Source organism: Symsagittifera roscoffensis, chromosome 7 (assembly GCF_963678635.1).
Source record: "Symsagittifera roscoffensis chromosome 7, txSymRosc1.1, whole genome shotgun sequence".
Lineage (NCBI taxonomy): Eukaryota > Metazoa > Xenacoelomorpha > Acoela > Convolutidae > Symsagittifera > Symsagittifera roscoffensis.
Window position 1 is genome coordinate 37849808 of NC_087068.1, and position 20958 is coordinate 37870765.

Genomic DNA, 20958 nt, shown 5'->3' on the forward strand with positions numbered 1-20958 from the left:
AAGCCAAAATTAAAGTTTGAAACTTGCCTACGTTCAATCGGTTGTATCAGTATATTTGGTTGAAAATCAGAAAATTTATTGCCATTTTTTGAAAAGATGAAGTATTGCAAATTGTTACTGAAAGTTGAGTATAGATTGGGCCAGATTTTACTTCAAGAACAAAAAAAATTTATTAAGCAATTTTTCTGAGCAATTTTGTCTAATCTTAACCCAATTTCAGAAAAAAAGCGTTTGAAGTTTCAATTTTGCTCAATTGTCCTGATATTTTAAATCAGCACTGTATACGTGATTAACATAACAAATCAACTCTCGTATATCATATGATTATGAGAGTTACGTTTTTTTCGGTTATTCTAAACGCGAAAATGCACTTGGTAGCAGATGTGTCAACAAAAAGGTCAGGACTCTTTCCAAATAAGATTCTTTCAGTGCCAAATAGCGTCGTCTCATACGTCAATCAAGGAATAAAATCGCTCTGCTAACAAAATGGGGATTGAAAAGTGAGTCATGTCAGCTGTGATCGTGTGGCCAGTGAAAGAACTTTTTTCAAAAAACCAGAGAGGTAATAACAGGATTAAGGGTTTAAACCTGCAAGATTAAACTACAACGAATTTCGAAATCGGTATAAACAAGGAAAACAAGGATAGCCGGTTACTGCCCAAGTAGCACAGAATATTCCGACCATAGTCTTGAAAAACACAATTTTTTTCAAATTATTGTCGTTTTTTTCTGCGTAGTGTGATAAAGGAGCTGAACAAAAAACTGGAGATTAGATAAATTCAACAGTAATAGTTAAATAAGCAAATTGAAACCAATTTTTGTTGAAAAAGTACTTGAAAAGCGAAAAAAAAAATCAAAAAAAAAATTCGCTAAAATACTCAAAGTAAACTAAACGTACTCGAGTAAAACTAAGTTTTTACTTGTTGCATTAAGCTATTGTAAGCTTTTAAGCAATTAAAGTAAGACTGCTCGCTCGCTTTACCCGCTCGAAATAAGACGAGAAGTCATTCTGTTTATTTTGTTCATTTTATTTTGTTTCTTTTGTTAATTTTTGTCCAAATGATGACTGAAGCCAATCAAACTCATTATTAATGTTCTAAAAAGTTCAGGCTTTCGCCCCACCTGTAAAATTTAACAAACTACAGATGTTTCCAGCTTTATAACAAACATTTGATAACTTGGGTATTGGAAAATGTTCATTCGAGTAACTAACGTTTTCAGGCGAGTTCCTATAAAAAACTGCTTAGCAAACTTAAAAGATCGCAAACTACATGGATCTAGAGTCTTATGTTTATTGCTTGAATTCGCAATATAAACAGTGGTGTATCAAAATCCAGTTATCTTGAAACAAACCACAATTGACAATAAGAGATTGATCAAATTAATTTTCAAAAAGTAGTACGGAAAATTCATCGAAATTTCAAGGACTGATTATCTACTAGTTTCAAGTCTCCAATGAACATGCAGCTATATGGGAAACAATAAAAAACTCCATTATGTAAAAAACAAAAAACACAGTCTCATATAGTTTGTTCAAAAAAGTGTTGGAGCTGTAGACATAATTATTGCAAAAAAGGCCTCCCTAACTGCAAAAAAGGCCTCCCTAACTTCAAAATGCCCAAAAATTAAAATAGCTCAGATCTAATGTTTTCTTTAAATTTTGATAACAGGGACAATTGCGTGAGAAAAAGCAGTAATCTCAAAGTAAACAACCCAAAATATTGAAAAATTTTCGATAGTTCCGGAAACTGTTATTAAGGAATATATTTATTTTTACATCTATATATACCTATCTAATTATATCGCTCGAACACTCATGGTTTGGCAGTCGAACAGTAAGAGTTGGGAATATGATATTGTGAGACCTTCATGTAAAAAAAAATCGGTTTTAAAAGTTTTTGAAAACCCATAATTAATTGTTACATCTTTCAACTAAAAAGAGATGAGCAGTCGTATTTTGAGGCCAATCTTGCAGCTCCTAGAAGCACCATGCCACAGGTTTGAAAACGTTAACTTTCATTTCTAAAAACTTTAAGATTTAGATAGATAGATAAACCGAAAAAAAGTAACAATCAAAAATCTTGCATCTTAAAAAAAACTAGTTTTTAATATTTCCATAATCGAAATAAACAAAACTAAACTGATAAAAACAAATAAAAGAATTGACGGGTGCTGTATAGGTACCGCGCATTTTTGCGACCATGATTTTAAAAAAATTAAAGTTTTTGATGCAGAAAAATTTGAGAAGGAAAAAAGTTTTCATCAAAATATATAACTGAATGTTTCGATCGCTTTTCAAACTCTCCACCCCGCACTTTTTCTCTTTTTAAACTGCCTGAGTCCCCTTTTTGACAACTAACACATTGATGTTAAATGCCCCATTGCAACTGCAATGATTTCCATTCAGATTACTTTGTTGCTTTTTCGTTATGCATAAAAAAATCTAAACACGTATCTATTACGACCAACTAGCGAAATTAAATGGCCATAAATAAATTAAGCAAAAAACTAGCGTAGATCAAACTTGACCGCAAAACAACCGCAAAGTACTTATGTGTTCTTCACAAAATATTGGTGAAAAACTTCGATCACTAAAAAGTGCCATTTTTTGCTTTCTCTGAATTTTGGACCAATTAGATTGAAATAAGCACGTGTATGCTGTGAAGCGTGGCTGAAAATCCATCTAGATCCATGATGATCTTTTTTAAAGTGGGAGGTGAAATGTTGAAAAACTCCGCCTGTTTTTGAGGCAATTGAGCTTGTTCACACACTCTGCGCCATCATCATCAAATAAGTCCCATAAATTCAGCATTATATTCAACCAAAACCACTTTTATATGGACCTCACTTGGGATAATTTGGAGCTGAAATCAAAACTGTGGAACGCATAACCACAAAAAGTATAAAAGTATCCTATTAAGCTGGCGAACAGTACTTAGCTCATCAATAATTCATAAAATCATAAAAAGATAGTATTAGATCCACAATATACACCTTGCTTTAGCTGATGCTGTTGAAACAAGCTGAAAAAGCGCACCGCTCAAGACGTGCTTCAGGGATCAAACACAACAGACGGCTTCATTTAGTGCCATATTGTCTGGTTAAATTGGGAAGAGTGCTTTTTGTTAAAAAAAAGAGTGCGACATAAAATAAAAAGATTACTTGAAATGGTCGTGGCGAATTTCCACATGAATAATTCGCCTTCAAAGGCGACAAAAATGTCCCTTCATAAAGAAAAATCAAACTATAAATTTGATCCTTAAACCTGACTAAATTCAAGCGCTTGTCTTGAGGTAGCAACTATGAAAACATCAGAAATCATAAACTGGTCAGAAAATTGAATAAAAACGTCATTCAATTTGAAAACTGCAACTTAAACCGCTGTGATCAAACGGACGTCTAAACTTGCCATGTGTTGTTCAAAATAGGATCAAAAACCAAAAAGAAAAATAACAGTTGATTTACTTCGCTTGTCTTTGCACTTTCGTTTCATTTTATCCTAAGAGACTAGAAACCCTTTTTATAAGAACGCACATAAAGCATCTGAAGTGCTAAACTTGATATTGAACTAGTCTTCAAATATCTCGGCGAAATATCGTAAGAAACAATTGGCCCATCCTAAAAGCAATTTTCTTCTCTCTGAGTTTGAAAGAAGAATATCCAATTTGACTCCTATTTGGAGAGTTGCTTTTAAACCATCTAAACTGACAGACATGCGCAAGAGTCACCGCAATAATGGTGCTGAAAAGAATCCTAATAAGATTCCTTCGTAAAATTTCATGATGCGATGAAAACTTCCAAGTCACTGTCGTAAAGCTTTGATTCTTCAGTGATTTAAAATTCTTCAGTGATGTAACGAGCGACTAAAGCTGCGACTTCAACGATTTCAAAGTTTCGAAAAACGATTCCTCGAATAAAGACATTGAAATTGATTTAGTAGTCATGAAATCATTCACACAATCAGTGAATACTATGTCAATTTGAAAAGTACTTCTCAGAAACACATGACAACACTTAGATATTGAGCATTTTCTATGAAAATTTTGCATACCAAAAGATGAACTGAATTCGTCTCGACAAAAACAGCGATCTTCAAAAGAGAAAAAAATTAAAAACCCCATCTTGACATGATTTGGTGTTTGATTTAGCTGCAAAGCAATAAAATCAGTAAACATCGTCTTTTGAAGTCCCCCCTCCCCACCCCTAAAACTCAATTTAACTTGTTCCCACTGACAGACTTTTGTTTGCATCTAATATCTTTGTTATTGAACAAATTCTCCCGCAGCTTGTGCAGTTTTTAAACTTGATGAAGAAATGAAAGCTATTATGGTAACTTGTGTCACATTTACCATACTTCAATGCTTCTTTGAAATAGAGCTAATTTTCAGAGACAAACCAGAAAAATTTAATTGACGTTTCAAGCAATAAAAAGAGTTTCACTTTCCCGCTGCTTAATTTTGTCCCAGTTGACAAATATGACTTGAATTTGAATCCTTTTTTAGATTATTTCTGCTTTTTTGTTAGTACACAGATGCTTAGTGAAAGTGTTTTTTTTTTGTCGGAATTGTTGACGGTGATAATAATTAATGTTGCTTTGATGTGTTTTCAGTTAATAAGAAATTGGGAACAACATTATTAAACGACCTGGTTCAGAATCAGATGCAGTTTCTGTTGTTCTAAGGCAGCATGAAAATGCCGTCTCCGTTAGTTTCTCCGTCACAGAAGGAAAAGTGAGGAAAACTCGAATTTGGATTCAACTTACGCTCGGCTCTCAACTTTAACCGTGTCAGCCAGCAAAAGTGGTCTGCGTCGGTGAAAAAAATCACCTCATGCTTTTTTCAATTCAAGAGATGGTTTGGATTCTTAGAGAAATTTCAAAAAAGAATCTGGCATTTATCGTTGAAAAAAAAACGAAGTGAAATATTTACAGAAAAAATTTGGATTTTTTTTCTGAAAACGTAGAAATAGTAGACACCAAAATCAATCGCAGCCGGTAAAAATATGGACTTCAGTTTGATATCACGACTTTTCGCCCTTTTTACTTTGATGTCACACCACTTGGAAAACGTTTTTCCAATTTTCAGGGATTTAGAACTTTTCTACCAATGTTTTGTGATGATTTTGAAGTGCCACAAAAATTGGACTGAAAAAACGTTGGATGATTTTATGCGTTTCTAGTTTGTCAAAAAGGCCTCATGGTCGGAATAAACATTGTCCAATTCAGAATTGAACTGTGCCTGAAGATCACACCAATTCTATTTACCATTTTAGGTATGATTATTGCACCATTTTATGCAAATCAAACATAGTTATCGTGTCATTTTGCGATTTCCAAGAATATTATCCTGCATTTCTGAGCATTACTGTATGTATCCAATAGTAAGTCTGTATGCATATGGCCACATGTTGGTATGACGACGCACGTCTTTTTGGTTTGAAAAAGCAATGCCGGCGAAGTTGATTTTGGCAAAAACTGTCTTCACACAGTGTCATGCTAAATGATTGATAAGACACGTCTCTAATTGAGATTTACCTGAAGACTAAATCAGTCCAAAATCCGCTTCAAATTAAACTGCAAAACAAACAAAACAGACTACAAATCTCAAAGCTATGTAAAATCAGTGGTAGTCACGTTATGGTATCTAGCGTTTAAAAAGCGCTTTTGTTTTGATAACTAGATTAATAATTTGACATAACAGATTAAAACTGATCAGGATAACCGAGACATGGAATATATAAAAAATACTGCAACTTCAGAGGTTTAATTTGACATGCGGCTTACCCTAAAATCAAACACAGATTAAGATAAACTATTCACTTTGAAACTTTCACGCTATTTTATAAATTCGATGATATTTCTAGGAAATTTTAAAGAGATGTATTTTGTAAGATTTTTTCAAAACTTTGCTTTTTCTACAATTGGTAGATGATGAAATGGACCTTTTAACAATCGGCGAAAAACTCTCGCTATAATATTCAAATTATGAGAATAATTAAAAAAACAAACATCAATGAGAAGCCCTTTATAGCTTCGATCATTGCAATCATTGTTGAATTAACTGGAACAAAAAATAAATGATCAGAAGTGCAAAGGATACTTATGTTAATGATACTTAAATTCCCTCCCACATTTTTAGATTACTCTTCACTTTTTATAACTGGTTCAGATTAAACAATGAGGCGCTTTGTGCGATCAAATTAGAACACAGAAAAAAAACTGAAGAAAAATCTCGGCAATTAAAATCAAACCAAGTGGGAATTTTTAATTTGTAAGTCCAATTAATTTCAACCCGCGGCTAAGTCGGACTCTTTACTGTGTTTTCAACAAGAAAAAAAACAATCAAAAGCGATTAAACAACTTAATGAAAGTACAACCTTTTCATACATCATGTGAAAATAACCAATTAGACGAGTTGGTTATTTAACTAACATTTTTTGAATATGTTTATCTAAAAAAAAGAGGAAAATAATAAATTATTGCCGTGGTTCACAGAATTGCTACTGAATTTAAACCTTTTTATCTCTTGCCATCCGCGCATGGAAAACATCGTTAATTATGGCATTTCACCTCCGATGGGGTTTTAATGAAAAGAAATCATTACTTTTTTAATTTTTTTCCGTCTTTTTTCATTTAGCAGCAACGTTTTCGGGCAAAAAATGGCGTACAATTAAATGACAGATAAAAATGAGAGAACTAACATTAACTTTAGCCATTTTTCAAGTTACGTTTAAATTAAAACTTTCGATTTAAATTTCGAGCTGTTCTTTTTCCCGGCCGAACTTTCATCAAGTTCGGAATAAACTTGGTAGGATTTCACTGGTACTTATCGCGCAAACTGAAGGCGCAAAATTATTGCCATTGTTGGGTAAAAAAAAACATAAAATTACAAATAGACAAAAATTTAGCCTTTTGTTTCGTCCCTTTGAAATAGGCTTCTTTTCACAAAATAAACTATTGATGAGATAATTTCCGGTATTATCTACAAAGTCAAATTGCCCCGCAAAATCAAATTTGAAATGAATGGTATTAAGTTGTGAATAAAAAATGAACAAAAGATTTTTCAGAAAATGGGGTTTCTGAATTGGTTAATGATTCCAAAAAGGAGGCACTTTTCGCTAACTAGCAAGATGAAAACAAAACAATTTATAAATCGCCTCTAAACGTTTCCCCTAATCTTTTGAAAAAAAAAAACTGAAGAAAAACACTAATTCTCCTGAGGTTTTTAAGAACCTACCAACCCTCGTTTATTTTTTGCCACCAAAGTAACTTTTCAGATTTTTGATGAGTTTATTATAACTGATTGGATTTAATACAAAAAAATGCAATTGTATCATTCTTGAAATTTAGTTTTTCCTTTTCAATCGCTTCAAAAATCTATCTCTTTTGAGTAGATCAAATGAATACAATTGCTTAACTTCATTCAATTTGAGTAAAATACATCGGGTTGCTACTCTGAAATAACTCACTTTTAGATATTTATAATATTTGGAACAAAAATTGATGATTTCCGCATTTTTGGATATTTATATTTTTTGTTGAATCAGGTAGAATAAAAATTCCTTGCAGTTTTTGATTGAATTTGATTGATCTGTTTTTGTGGACTTTTCCCGGAGCCCTAGCGTCTTCAGAATCCTTGGATTGGGCCTTTTATCGCCAATGTAAACTCTTAATTTATGATACGCTTGCTAATTTTTATAGTATCTTTCCCTTTTTATATGGACTCAGAACAGTAAAGGTGTTTCATTTAGCAATGATTGACAGGTCTACGTGCCATTTAGACGCTTTGTGGAAGCGAATAATCACTTTTCGGCAAATAAAAAGGGAAATAAATTATTCACTGGCGCTTTTCAATCAAAATCTTAGATCTTTTCTACCTTAAATACTGCTTGAATTCGAATAAAAAATTTCAAAAAAAAGTTTCTATTTATTAAACCAAAAATGAAAAAATAAACAGAAAAATCAAAGTATCAGCCAGTTTTTCCAATTATCTTAATCAAGGCGATAAATGTTTCGAAGTGGTCATTGCGTTTCATTCTAATCTGATATTCCTTAAAATTCTAAATTCATTCGCATGAAAAATGAAAGCAAAAATATGAAATCAAACGAAAACAAATATCGCTTCCATGGCGCCAAATTCTCGTCAAAAATTCTGAAACAATGCCGAAAGAGGCTCTTACCTTTTAACCTAAGAACTACAATTAACTTAAAAAAATAGTGAAAATTATGTTAATTTCCTATTCAATTGATTTCAAAAGAAGCCTTAGAAAAAATTGTTTACTTTCCAATAAAATAAAGAAAGTATATAATTTTTAGAAAATCATTTTGCTAGAAAACGGATACTTAATAGACTGCATTTCTCCATTGTAAAACATATATCCTTTGATATAAATTAAACCTTCACGCGGTAGATTTAAATTAGCCGGCACTGGAGAGTCGAGATCTCACTTGAAAAGCATGATTTCAACTTGAATGGCTTTAGCTACAGTTGTGGTTGCGCTAATCCTGAAAAGACTACTTGGTCCTATTGCTACGCCACTCTATCCCGCCTAACATGCTAAACACGGCAGCGGTGGATTAAATGAAACAAAAAACGATTGAGAAACAGCCAACATTGAAACACTAGCATGTTGTAAGCAAGTAGCACAAAATGAACAGTTTGTTTTGTTTGTCACATTTTTAAGCTTGACTGTCATGAATGTTTACAAAATAGAAGCAAAAACTTCGCTTTTTTCTGTCGCGAAACGACTTTTTTGTTCAAACCAAACCTATGGAAGGAAATTAGCGTCCTAGTAGCTTTTTTTCTCTTTCACGTAATTTAGGAATCACTAAAATACTATGATTTAGCCTTAAACGATTGCTAATCCCGACTGTTCTGTGTGCCCTTTCTGATTATTTTACTTGAAAATTTTCAAAATTTTTTTCGAGTTATATTTTCAACATTTTTTGCCAAACTTGGCTGTTTTTTAACATTTTTAATTTTTTTTCTCCCATTTTTCTTTGCTTTTTTAAGTGAGAGGCGATTTATAAGATCAAAACTAATAGTAACAAGACTGCTAGTATCAGGGCGAAGCCCTGAATGTTCCGACTGCCTTTTAAGGTTTATTGAGCAGCAGTAATACATAAAAAAAATTAAATGAAATAAAATAAAATGAAATTTTTTTTCTTAAATTTGAATTTTTTATGAAAATCATCCCCCCACACGCCATATAAAGTACAAAAAGATAGATTTCGTTCCTTGTAACAAATCAATTATGGCAAATACTTCAATGGCAACAGCTTCAATCAACCAATTTGGAACGATTTATAAGACGGATTAAATCTCGCTTACGCGTTAATAGCGCGAATTATATTGCGCATTAATTGTCCCAAATTTGTCAAAATGGCAATCTTTAAACCCTCATAACTTTACAAAAAAAGCTCACAGGTAAAATATCTTTTCAAATTTAAGCTCAGGACAACAATACCTTTTGAATGATATAAAAAAATTCCGTCAAAAATGGCTAGTTAAAAAGTCGAAATTTGTCTGAAGAAAAAAAAAACCCACCCCGAGCACAAATATTCCGTTACTTTCGTATCGAAAGTCGGAACAATAATATATTAAATTGTTTTCAGACTAGTATTTCAGTAGTGCTTGTTATAAAATCGCATTTACAACCATTGAACAAACATTAGCCTGAGAGATAGTCATGAGACTTCTGGTCTGTTTTCAGACTTCTCTGAGCAGAAAAATTAAATTGTTCTCTTAATAACCTCCGATATAAACCTCCAATATATTCTAATATCAACTAGAACGCAAAAAATCTAACAAGTTTGAGCTTTCTTAAAAAAGGGAAAAAAAGAGGAAATATTAATAACAAACTGTTGAGATGTTATTTTGAATTTCCTAGCTGTATATTGTGTTCAATAGATCTTCATTCTTCGAAATGAAGTTGACTAAGAAAAGGTCGTTTTTTCTGTTTGTGGCTGTTAAAGACATTTTCCGGGTAAACTCATCCCTCAATTTCAGTAGATGTATGCATTTTGTGTGTTTCCTGTGCCAATCTTATTGTGTCGAATCATTATCCAGTTGTTTCATAACACTTTCGTTTGAAGTGCCATATATTAAAACTCCATATTGAATAATAGGTTGTACAAACGCTTTGTATACAGGTATCAACTGTTTAGTGTTTCAGACTTTTCTTATTTGATAGATTAAACCGCAAAATAAGTTTTTTTTCCCTGAGAAATGAAACGTGATTAAAAAAACTTAAATTATTGTCTATTGTTATTCCCAACTACCTAAATGTTTTCCTGTTTACAATATCAGTTTGATTCATTTGCGCTTCGATAGCAACTTTGTTTTGATTTTTTGAAATTCATTGTTTTTGTTTCATCGGTATTGAGTGTTTTCATTCAGCCAACGCTCAGATTCTTTAAGCGCTGTTTGTTGCTCTTGAGCTAATGAATCATTTAGTGCTGAAGTCAAAGTTGCAGTAACGTCAGAATAAAGAAAATTTGAGTAATTTGTTGACTTGAGGATAAATCGTTTAAGAAAGTAATGAAAGAAGTAGACCTAAAGGTGAGCCCTGCAGCACTTCATAAAAAACTTTTTTTAGCGATGATTTACGTTTGCTAAGATACGTCAGCTGGGAAAATTAGAGATAATAATAGCTAAATTGAAGTGAAGACTGCATTAGAATTGAAGTGAGAGTTCCGTGTCATTGGTTTGTTTCGTTTCATATAGTCAGAAAAAGGAAACATATTTTTTTTGCATTTTTTGTAATGCAAATCAGGACTAAAGAGGCTGCTTAAATAATGCCCCAGTTTAAAATCAATGAACTTTCTTTGAGGTACGCAAAATAGAGCGGAAAAAAACATAAAATAAACCTAGTTCTTTCCCCTGACTCCGTGAAGATTTTTTCTCAGTGCAGGACCAACTGTCCGTGGGGGAAGGAGGATGTCATTCATTTCGCCGCAGCTGGGCCCAGCTTGACGCGGCGGATGACACTGGGACCCCTCTAACCGTGACCAAAGCGGGATTCGAACACAACCCCCAATTTGAGAGTCGCATGCCTAACCCATTCGGCCACGGCTGTTCTACTACTACTAAGTCGTCGGCACAACAAAGATAAGCGGTTGCTGTACAAGTAGCACAAAATTGCGACAACAGCTACTGAAAATAAAAAATTTAAAAAAAGGATCACAGAACAGATTTAAAATTTTTTTTCGAACAAAAAGTCAGGCAACGCCATCGAAGCAAATTTTTTGAAATTTCCTTTTATCCGAATAAAGACCGATAAATGCATCTGACTTTTATTTAGGGTAACATAATTGTATAAAAAAACTCATCCTAGACCACAGTTCCTCACCACTGGGGGCAGTCGGTCAAAGAAAATCCTAATGACAGATCTACTGATCTTGCAAAGCTAAAAAAACAAGCCTTGAAAAACTAAAACTTCGTAATATGCTTAAGTTGATTGAGTATAAATCACGCGGCTAGTATGAAGAAGCAACATAATTTTCGCTGGAAAAAAATGGAACGGAATGTTGACACCATGTCGGAAAAAATAGCCTCGGACAAAACCACGAGCTGCGTTTGTAATAAAAAACCAAAAAACGGAGCCAGACGTAAATTTGAAAAACGAAGCATCGGAATTGAACAAAACTTAATAATAACAAATCTTATCAGCTACAGCATATCGGATCGGAAAAAAACATACTAAGCGTTCAAAAAATCATGTTTTCTCTGTTTTCAATAACCTATGTTGTTTACGAGAATTCTCGATTTCTAAATCATTAAGTCTAACAGCTATACAATATACAAGCTTCTTAATGGGGCAAGGAACTTGATAATTGGTTCAGCCTGAGAAATATTAGGAGAACTATTGAAAATAACACGCAGTAAAATCTTATAACTTGAAAAAGACTTTGACAAAACTTGTATAATTACTTCTGACATCAACCAAAACATGACAAATACTCCACAAGATTGGCGTTCTAAGTTTTTGCCAGAAAACTATTAATAACGCAACTAATCATATTGCCTTCCCATGTTTGTTCTAAATCTCAAAAAACCACCAAATTAGCCCTGTTGCAAAAACGAAATGAAACTAAATAACTCTAGTAATGAATCACTCCCCGCCATCAGAGGGATTTTTGCGTTTTCAGCCTCATTTGCCTATATTTTATAGATTTTTTAGCTATTTTATAGATTATTTGCTAGCAATTTTAACATACTGAGATATGAATCAGTAATTGAGCGCTACTTCAACACAGACGAGCAGGCTTAGCATTACAAGCTAAAAAAATAGAAAAGGAGAAACACTGTGAATATCTCGAATAAAATAGGTGAAAAATTTTATTTTTTGAAGAAAACAGAAAAATTCGATTTCAGAAAAACACTCGAGATACACAGCCACCAGCATTAAATAAGTTTTCAGTATTTATCAAATGGCTGCTCAGCTGGAAATGCATGGTTAGACGCCCATTGAGCTAAAAACATTCGAGAATGCCATAAGAAGCTGTCGTCGTTAAACATTTGGAGCGCTTAAGTTTTGAACTTTATACCACAAGCTATCTAAATTAATTTTTAAATAAAACAACCAAAAATAAGTTAACATATTCAGAAAAAGTCAGGGTTAGTAACTTCACAAATCACAGGAGTAAACCAACAGCACTTGCAACAATATTAAAATTGCTTTTAGCCCAAGAAAAAACCGTGATGTGACAGCTAAGCTGACAAAATATAAGCAGACAAACGAAATCCTACAATTGAGTTTTTCTCGGAAAAAAGATAGCCTGCAGAAGCAACTGCATCACTTCATGACCAAGTGGAAATGAGCGTGGAAAATTTAAAGGTTCAAACATAGCCAACAGACAGTTCGAAAAAGTCAATGAAGACACAGAAAACAGACTTAATGTTTGATGAACAAAACCAATTTTGAAAAAATACACCCTTGAAGCTCTTCGAATTTCAGTAGCGATTGATAAAACTAATAAATTTGAGAAAACTGGATCAATTGGTAATTATTTTAGTTTGCCGGGAAATCTAAATATTAAAATCCATTTTAGAAACTAGAAGTCGATCACGTTTATTGTAACTTTTACCGGTTTGCTGTTCGATAGTGGAGTTTGCCTTCCTTTTAAATATGAAATGAACTTAAAATGAAATCAAAAGTCAAACCGTGAAAAAATCTAAATTGAGCGTGAACAAATTATAAGACTTTCCGTCAAAAAAAAAATCACCACAACACCTATATAAGAGTATTCACAACGTCCATGACTCTTAATAATAAAGCAAGTTCAATTTCTTACAGATTTGTAAGTTTTTTACGGGAAAAAGTATAGTGCCCGATTACAAGACACTTGCTCTCGCAAGTGTAATAAGTTTAAAATATTGTACATAGCTGCAATAAAGTTGGTTTGGTTGGACTTGACTCACTTTTAAATGAAACGGCGCTTGACTGAGAATCCTTACAGAAAAAATTAGGTTTCAATATTGTGAACATCTTCATTTTAAAAGGCAAAAACAAATCACACAAAACTGATGTGATGAAACAAAAAGTATCTTCAACTGAAATAACACAAATATTCATACCATAAACTAGTTGTATTTGTTTGAACTTACAGCGAGGTGTGGATATGACAGAAGAGGGGGTGGCAGAGAGCCGTAAGGGTGGAAGGGGTGTAGTCCCCCCATCGAGAGAGCACCGTGGTGAGGATGGACTCCTCCTGCAGATCCATTCACAGCAGCCGCCAGAGAGTTCAGACCAGAGAGGGTTGCGGCGTCGAAACCTCCGACTACAAATGAAAACAAAGCCCATAATCCACTACTTAATGAACACACTTAACATTGAACTCATTTGGGTTAGTTGACATGTGGAGCCCAGTCTTCGCTTGTACCTTATCAAGCTCATATAAAAAATGACATTTGAATAGTTCAGTGTTGAAAAGTTTGGTAATCGAAGACTTTTTCTTACTAATGAACCAATGTCAAGTTCCACTTGATTATGCGTCTGTACTAAAATCTAAAGCTAATCGCGATAGATTCGAGACTTTCAAAATTTGCTGGTTTACGATTACAGCTCTTAATAATTTGCAGCATTAAACTCGGGAAACAATAAAAATAAATCCAGTTTTCGATCTCAAAAGCGACAAGGGCATTAGGCTCCAGCTGCTAATTTAAACAAGAGACCACAAAATACCGACGCCGCTTTAATACCAATGATATTTGTTTCAAATAACGTTAATCCCAAAGGCTAATTGGGAGCCGATTTTAAATTAATCAAAATCATTCTAAACACTTAATTGGTTGAAAGTAACTTTTAGACTGAACACTCGGTTATTTCATATTTTTGAGATCATTCGATTTTTTTGCAAATCCCATATATGGAGTAGATATCAGTTCTAATTTTTAATGCTTGGTCAAAAATTCATATCAGGGGTTTTGACTGAAAATCCGACAGAAACAGCATGAGACTTTGAGCAAACTTGGTCGAGATCTGAACTTTAAAAACTGGGTTTCGGATCAAAGTTAGTCGAGGGCGGAGATCCAAACTAAAAGTTCTTGGGCAAACTGATTCAAATACTAAACAGACCATTTTTTTATTTGCTGACAGCTCATAAGTCAGGTTGTTCCAAGATAGCGTTTCTCTATTTCTCTAATTTGTCTTGGGTCCAAGTTCAAGCTTGCAAATAGATTGCGACCTCGACTTGATCGATGAAACTTAAGATCAATGTTTGTCGGTTTATGAACTGAAAATAAAGGGTGACGGTCATTAGGATCATTATCTGAATTCGACTCAAACCTTATTTAAATACACAAGTGGCGACAGATAACAATATTTAGCCCTTCGTAGAAAATTTGTTCCAACTTTGGATTCGAACCCGGAACTTAGGGTATTAACATGTTTCGTCCCTCTTAAATCTAGTGGCACATTTCGTCCCTCATAAATTACTGGCACAATTCGCCCCAATTGTTCAATAAAAAAGCGGCGTTAATTAACTGTGTAATAAGTTAGGGGCGAAACGTGCGAGGACGAAATGTGTGAAATTATTAGGGGCGAAGTGTGTGAGGGGCGAAATGTTCCACTAGATTTAAGAGGGGCGTAATGTGTGTGGGGCAAAACTTGGGACATTCGCAACTCAGCGTACCCGAGTACTTGTAGCAACATCCTGATATTATTTTGCTTGGATAAGTTGTGATCTTTTGGCATACTTGTAGCTATCAGGGCAGTAAATTGAGAATTTTGTTCAAAATTTTAAGCAACTTACGTCGCAGACTCTTCAGGTCCAGGCCATTTGACGATGTGTTCTGAAACAACAACATTCTCATTAGCAAGAAATTTGTTTCATAACAGTGACAATTTTAAATTTGTTGCGGATTATTGCTATATCGCTACAAACTTGGACTGTTCATAGCTTTAGCGTGAGTTTTATCCTAGCCCTACCCCGCCCTTCGTGGCATTAGATAGTTAGTGATGATAACCATGTTTGTTAATCAAGGGGTAAGTTACTTGAAGCCAACCCCCCGCGAAAGACCCGAGGCGGGGTGTATAAATCTTTCGTCGCAATCACAACAATCTATAGCTTTTTCTCTTCTGGTCTTTAATCAAATTTACCCTCAATAATTCCCTTCTCAGTCCCACAACCCGAAAAGAACCCTGGGCTAAAAAGGCAATCAACGACTTTATTGTTATGCATCGGGGGCAGGGCAGTGTGAAATTAGAGCAGATTAAAAGATAAATTCAGAGCTCAAAGTCTCTTTTCCTACTGAAGAGTGTCAATCACAATTAGCTGGATCAGCCGGCCGATTGCACAACAAAACCCAGAAATAACACCACCGGCAATTCCGTCGGCGCCATATCAATATCAACTAGCACTGTAAACTACAGGCCATTTCAGGTTTTTGCCCAACAGATTTGAAATTCATGCTTACACTGTTGTACTATTTTACCGTCATTGCATGAAAAGAAGGAACTTCTAAATAAATTTTCTTTAAACAGATTTGAATATTGAAGTTTCAGTAAAAAATTCCCTGGAGTATTCGAGCTGATCACTGTTAGTAAGGAGAAAAATCGAAACTTGCGGGGATTTTGGAGAATCTCCCACTATGAAACTAATTTTCGTAACATAAAAAAACTTCGATTCGTCGAGAACATATGAGATTGAGATATGGAAAAAACGTACCCCACGCTTTCATTACAAACCGCAAAAGCGCATCTAGTGGCCAAAAGCTTGAAGCTTGATCCAATTACAATAATTTTTGAGTCAATAATATTTAAAAGCTTTACAGCTGCGAAAACTTCATTTGGCAAACAATGCTAGCCGCTTGCAGTGAAGGTAGCACAGAAAGTTCCAAGCACATTCGTAAAAAAAAAACGTTTTACATATTTTTCAAAATTTAGTAAATTTGAGCTTGACTAAATTATGCATAATCGACTACAGTCTTTTTGAAAAATGAAACCAGAAAACCAAAAAAACAACAACTTTTTTTTCAGCTTTTGGTAGACTTTTGATTTTTTTCATGAAAACTTTATATTGACAAGGAAAAGCTAGAAAAATTTTCAAAATGTTTTCCTGGAGAAGAAGTGCAGATTCACGTCTTAAATAACCAATTTTCTTCAACCAAACTTTACTCACTTGAGATTAGAATAAAAAGCAAAAATTTCAAATCGGAGTTTCTCGAACTTGAGTAAGCTTACCGATAGCTTTTGATTGTCGCTCAAATCACGATTGAAAAGTTTTTAAAGAATTTACTCCTCAATTCTTTTTAATGACTCTTGGGGGCACCCAGTTTTGCATGGGAAAAAAGTAGCAACAACAAAAACTAAACAATGATACCCGGTTTCTAAGCAAATAGCGCTTAATGTTACGACTATAGTCTTAGAAAAGATATAAAAATTTGTTATTCAAATTAGTGTCGTTTTTACTGTATGGTGTGATAAAAAGATTCGAACGAAAAAATAAAAATTGGGCATATTCGACAGTCATAGTCGAATTGGAAAACAAGTTTTCTAGAAAAACGACGAGAAAAACGAAAAAAATCGTTAATTGGAAAACAATTTTTGTAGAAAAAAGACTAGAAAAACGAAAAAATCGGTGAAATTTTTTAAATTTTCAAACACTTTTTCCAAATTCTTTGGCCTTCTGCGATTCCAAACTTTTTACGATTTTTTTTTTTCGTTTTTCTCGTCTTCCCAAAATTTTTTCGACACTGAATCACGACAAAAAGGCTTTAATATGATACATAACTAGATCAATTCCGATAACTATTTATGGTACCTGATTTTTCGCGGAAAACAAAAAAAAAACTTAAACACCCGAATACAAAGTTGCTCCACATTTTTCAAATGGTAGGAACAAAAACATCCGAAACAAAAATCTGAAGACATTCCGCAACACCTTTCACAGATACCAAATCAAGTTTTCACCTTAAAATATTACTTTTAAAAGATAACAATAAAGAGCGGTTTTTGTGCAAGTAGCACAAAACGCTCCGACCACAATCAGTTAAAGCTAAAAAAATGAAATTCAAAAAATGAAAAAACTAACATTGAAAAAAATAATTTTTATAAGACACAAAAGGCTTTCAATGAGGCAGCTAAGCTCCAATTTTTTTTAAAAATTTTCAATGGTGATTCGGATCTCAAAAAGATAGCTGAGTTTGATGAATTTCTTGTTCTGTAAAGAGGAGGGGAAGATTTTTTGTACTTGTGAGTGCTGTGCTCTTTTTTTTTCATGTTTTCGATACTCCGTCTTCTACCAAAATGTTCTGAGTAGTCGAGAGATATCATATCAAAACACTCTTAAAGTATTCATACAATCCTCCATATTTTTCGACATTTGCATTTTTACCAGCTACAAGCGCTTAGCAAAAAACGTTAATGTCTGGAGGGAGAAGATGCCAAAAGAACATGACTCCTCATCGAGAAGATTATTTTGGAGAGGAAAGAGAAGAAAGCCAGCACCGTGGTACAAAATATTATTTAATCAAGTGGACTGAATTAAAAAAAAAACAGCTCATAATAGTTCAGACAACTCATGGATAATACCTAGAATCAAATCAATCATTTTTGAGTCAGCCGATGAACACCACGTGAAGAACCCTGAATCTACAATTTAATGTCATTTTGCGTATTCAATATCAATTAGGATGTACGTAGTCAAACAAAATCGGTCGATTAGAAAAATTCAAATTTCATTTAGATGATTGTGCCAGGACACCGGCATAAACCGATTCTGTCAATAATTTGAATTTGTCTTCTAGTACAAATGACTGAGATAGCATTTTTTGTAATACTTTTAATATTTGAAATTGCTACAAAGAATAATTGCTTCGGAGACTTACATGGTGTTGGTTGCATAATTGATAATTATTTAATCAACTCACGTCTAGATCGCTTGAAGACGCACTGTTGGCTATCGTTTCACTTAGCAGACTGTTTTTGATATCGGCCATCAGATCGCTGTTGATGTTGACTCCACCTGCCCCCACCACCAGACCACCCAGTTCCATCTCCCCCTCTCCTTCCCCCTCCCCTTCATCTCCATAGGTGATGACCTCGTCTGTCGCACCCTGGTCGTCCCCCTGGTCTACGGGGTCATGCGAAGATGGGGGGTGTTGGGTACGTCCAGCTGCTTAAAACAACACGCCCAAAACGGTATGAAAACGATAAAACAAAAATGCATGTTAAAATATTGGAATTGGAAGGACCATTATGATAACAAGGGTATTTATGAGCAACATGGCTCAAAAAATGGTGGATATCAATCGCACTTAAACTAAACTTGAATAACAATTCAATTTCATGACGACCTAGTTGCTCAATATTCATTTCTTGTTGTGTCGGAATGGGAGCAAAAAAAATTCATGCTACAAGTATGATCGTTGGGTTCAGGAAAAAGCAAGAATGAAAGATGGGTCCCGCAATTTTTGAAAAACTTCCAGAAACACAGGTAAACAAAAGCGAATCATGATTTCGATGATTTGATGGCCTCGAAGTGTTTCTTCAGGGACCACCTAAGTTTTAGGGCCCAACTATCATACTTGTACCGATTTCCTTTTTGATGAACGGTGAAAAATTTAAAAACAGAAAATTGGTCAACCAAGTCTACGAAGTCAACCAAGTAGGAAGTTCCTGCTTTTCAAAAACTCCAATTGACGATGCAGCATTTTTCTTTTAGTTCACTTACCTGAGGTTACAACTGCAGCTTCTGAAGGCATTTTGATTTGACCCTTGCTTGACCTCAACTTCTCTCCAATAAAAAGAAGGCTGTTTTCAGTCAATTAAAGTGCAGAAATTCAAAACTCTGGATTTGAAAGCTGATCAAAACTGAATCAAAGTCGGATGGTAAAAGTTGTTATGATGGCTGGCAACAAAAAAGCAAAGTTGATCAGATCAATTGTAAAGAACTCAAATTGACGCCAATTTTTATTGGTGCGATATCCAATTTTAATAAAGGCGCAAGTTAATTTTCGACTTAAACCAGTTGCAGAGATGAAGCCGGGATTAATATCTCGCTAAGTGTGAGAAAGATAAGAAGCCAAGGATGCTAACCGCAAATTTGACAATCAAATCGCGCGCAAATCGTAAATAAAAACAAACCTTCTAGGGTAATTAAAGAAGCCTCGACGTTTAAGGAACTTATATACATAATTAATTCTCACGATTATCCACCAACCATTGATTTTCTTGAGCAGAGTAACAAAAAAATTGAACTAGCAAAACCCAGTAAAGTTTCCAGTATTCAAGTTGAAATAAAATTTAGCATGGAAATCATCCAATTTCTTCAGTCTTGGATAGTCCATCGTTAATTTTGTGCAATGATAATTTCAGGTAAAAGTTTCGGCCCAGAGTTGGTTGTTGAAATTGATCCTGGGTTCAATGACCGATTAAGGTTTCACCTAAAATCAAGAACAAACAGCATTGATCACACGGTTAAGTTTTAGACACATTCAAGATCAAAGAAACGCGGCGTGACCAGACAATAAAAATTGAGAATGTGCAGTCTACGATTGTGTGCATTACGCCATTATTACGTCATTCCCAGACGTCTTACAAAAACATTAAATAAAAAAGCAATTAAAATGTAGTTTGAAGGAGCAAAATAATTGATTGATACACCATCTATCTTTTCATGAAATTTGTTCAAAAAAACTTGTTACTTACCACGCCACCAAAGCGTGAATTTTCGGATATTATATGATATAAGTTGGAATCAACTTTTAATTTAAGAAGCGAGAAATAAATTCAAGAAGAAAAAACGAAAAATGAATGATTGATACTGTTTAAATATATTTTTTCATCGAGCGCTCATTTTAAATAGCAAGATATTAAACGCCAAATAATTGGTCGATAAAAATGTTCAATTTGCCAATTGCGATGGAAAAACGCTGTGTCAAAAATAGCAATTTAATATATTATTGGCGGTGAGAGAGAAAAAAATCTTGTTTTTTTTTCGCACAAATTATACTGCTCGTCATTTTTAAATTTGTATTTTTCAACTTGCTCCATTTTGCTGTTGTTGTTGTTGTTGTTCGAATCAGCGTTGATGAAAAGTCAAATTTAACTTTATCTTTCAAGCGTGAAAATGTAGGGTTGTAATGTGAACTCCGGGAACAATTGTTTTTATTGGGAAAAAGTAACTACGTGGCTTTGCTGTGTGCGATGTGATGTATATTAGATGCTGCTAGTAAAGATTATTGATTGGGGTCGCTGTGATATTTATTTGCGTGAAGGAGCGAAGGTTATCTGGTTATGGATAAAAGCAAAAAGGCGGTCGTTTTGAAAGAGGAAGGATAACTGCTTTAGAGATTAGGGGAGGGATAGTTAATCATAGTTTAAAGTCAGCAGTGAAAGGAAAAATAGACATAAGGGCCTTTTGAGCATTTGAAGTTACAAAGTGACAGAAAATAAGTGGTGGTGAATAATTTGTCGCTCGCTCGCTCGCTCCTCGCTCATTCTTCTCTCCCTGCA

General features: G+C 34.1%; 1 protein-coding gene across 7 annotated transcripts in view; it reads right to left on the reverse strand.

Moving 5' to 3' along the window:
- Positions 1–20958, reverse strand: part of LOC134851860 (uncharacterized) — a 61612-nt gene that overhangs the window by 14580 nt on the left and 26074 nt on the right. For 4 of the 7 annotated variants that reach the window (XM_063868134.1, XM_063868131.1, XM_063868135.1 and 1 more), the window contains exons 2-5: positions 19175–19886; positions 18372–18619; positions 15254–15293; positions 13608–13780 (exon numbers count right to left, since the gene is read on the reverse strand). In XM_063868134.1, coding sequence (XP_063724204.1) covers positions 13608–13780; positions 15254–15293; positions 18372–18619; positions 19175–19205 — 492 coding nt within the window. In that variant the 5' untranslated portion in view covers positions 19206–19886. Of the gene's footprint in view, positions 1–13607; positions 13781–15253; positions 15294–18371; positions 18620–19174; positions 19887–20151 lie in introns of all 7 variants that reach the window. The other 3 variants (XM_063868136.1, XM_063868130.1, XM_063868137.1) reach the window with 3 other exon arrangements.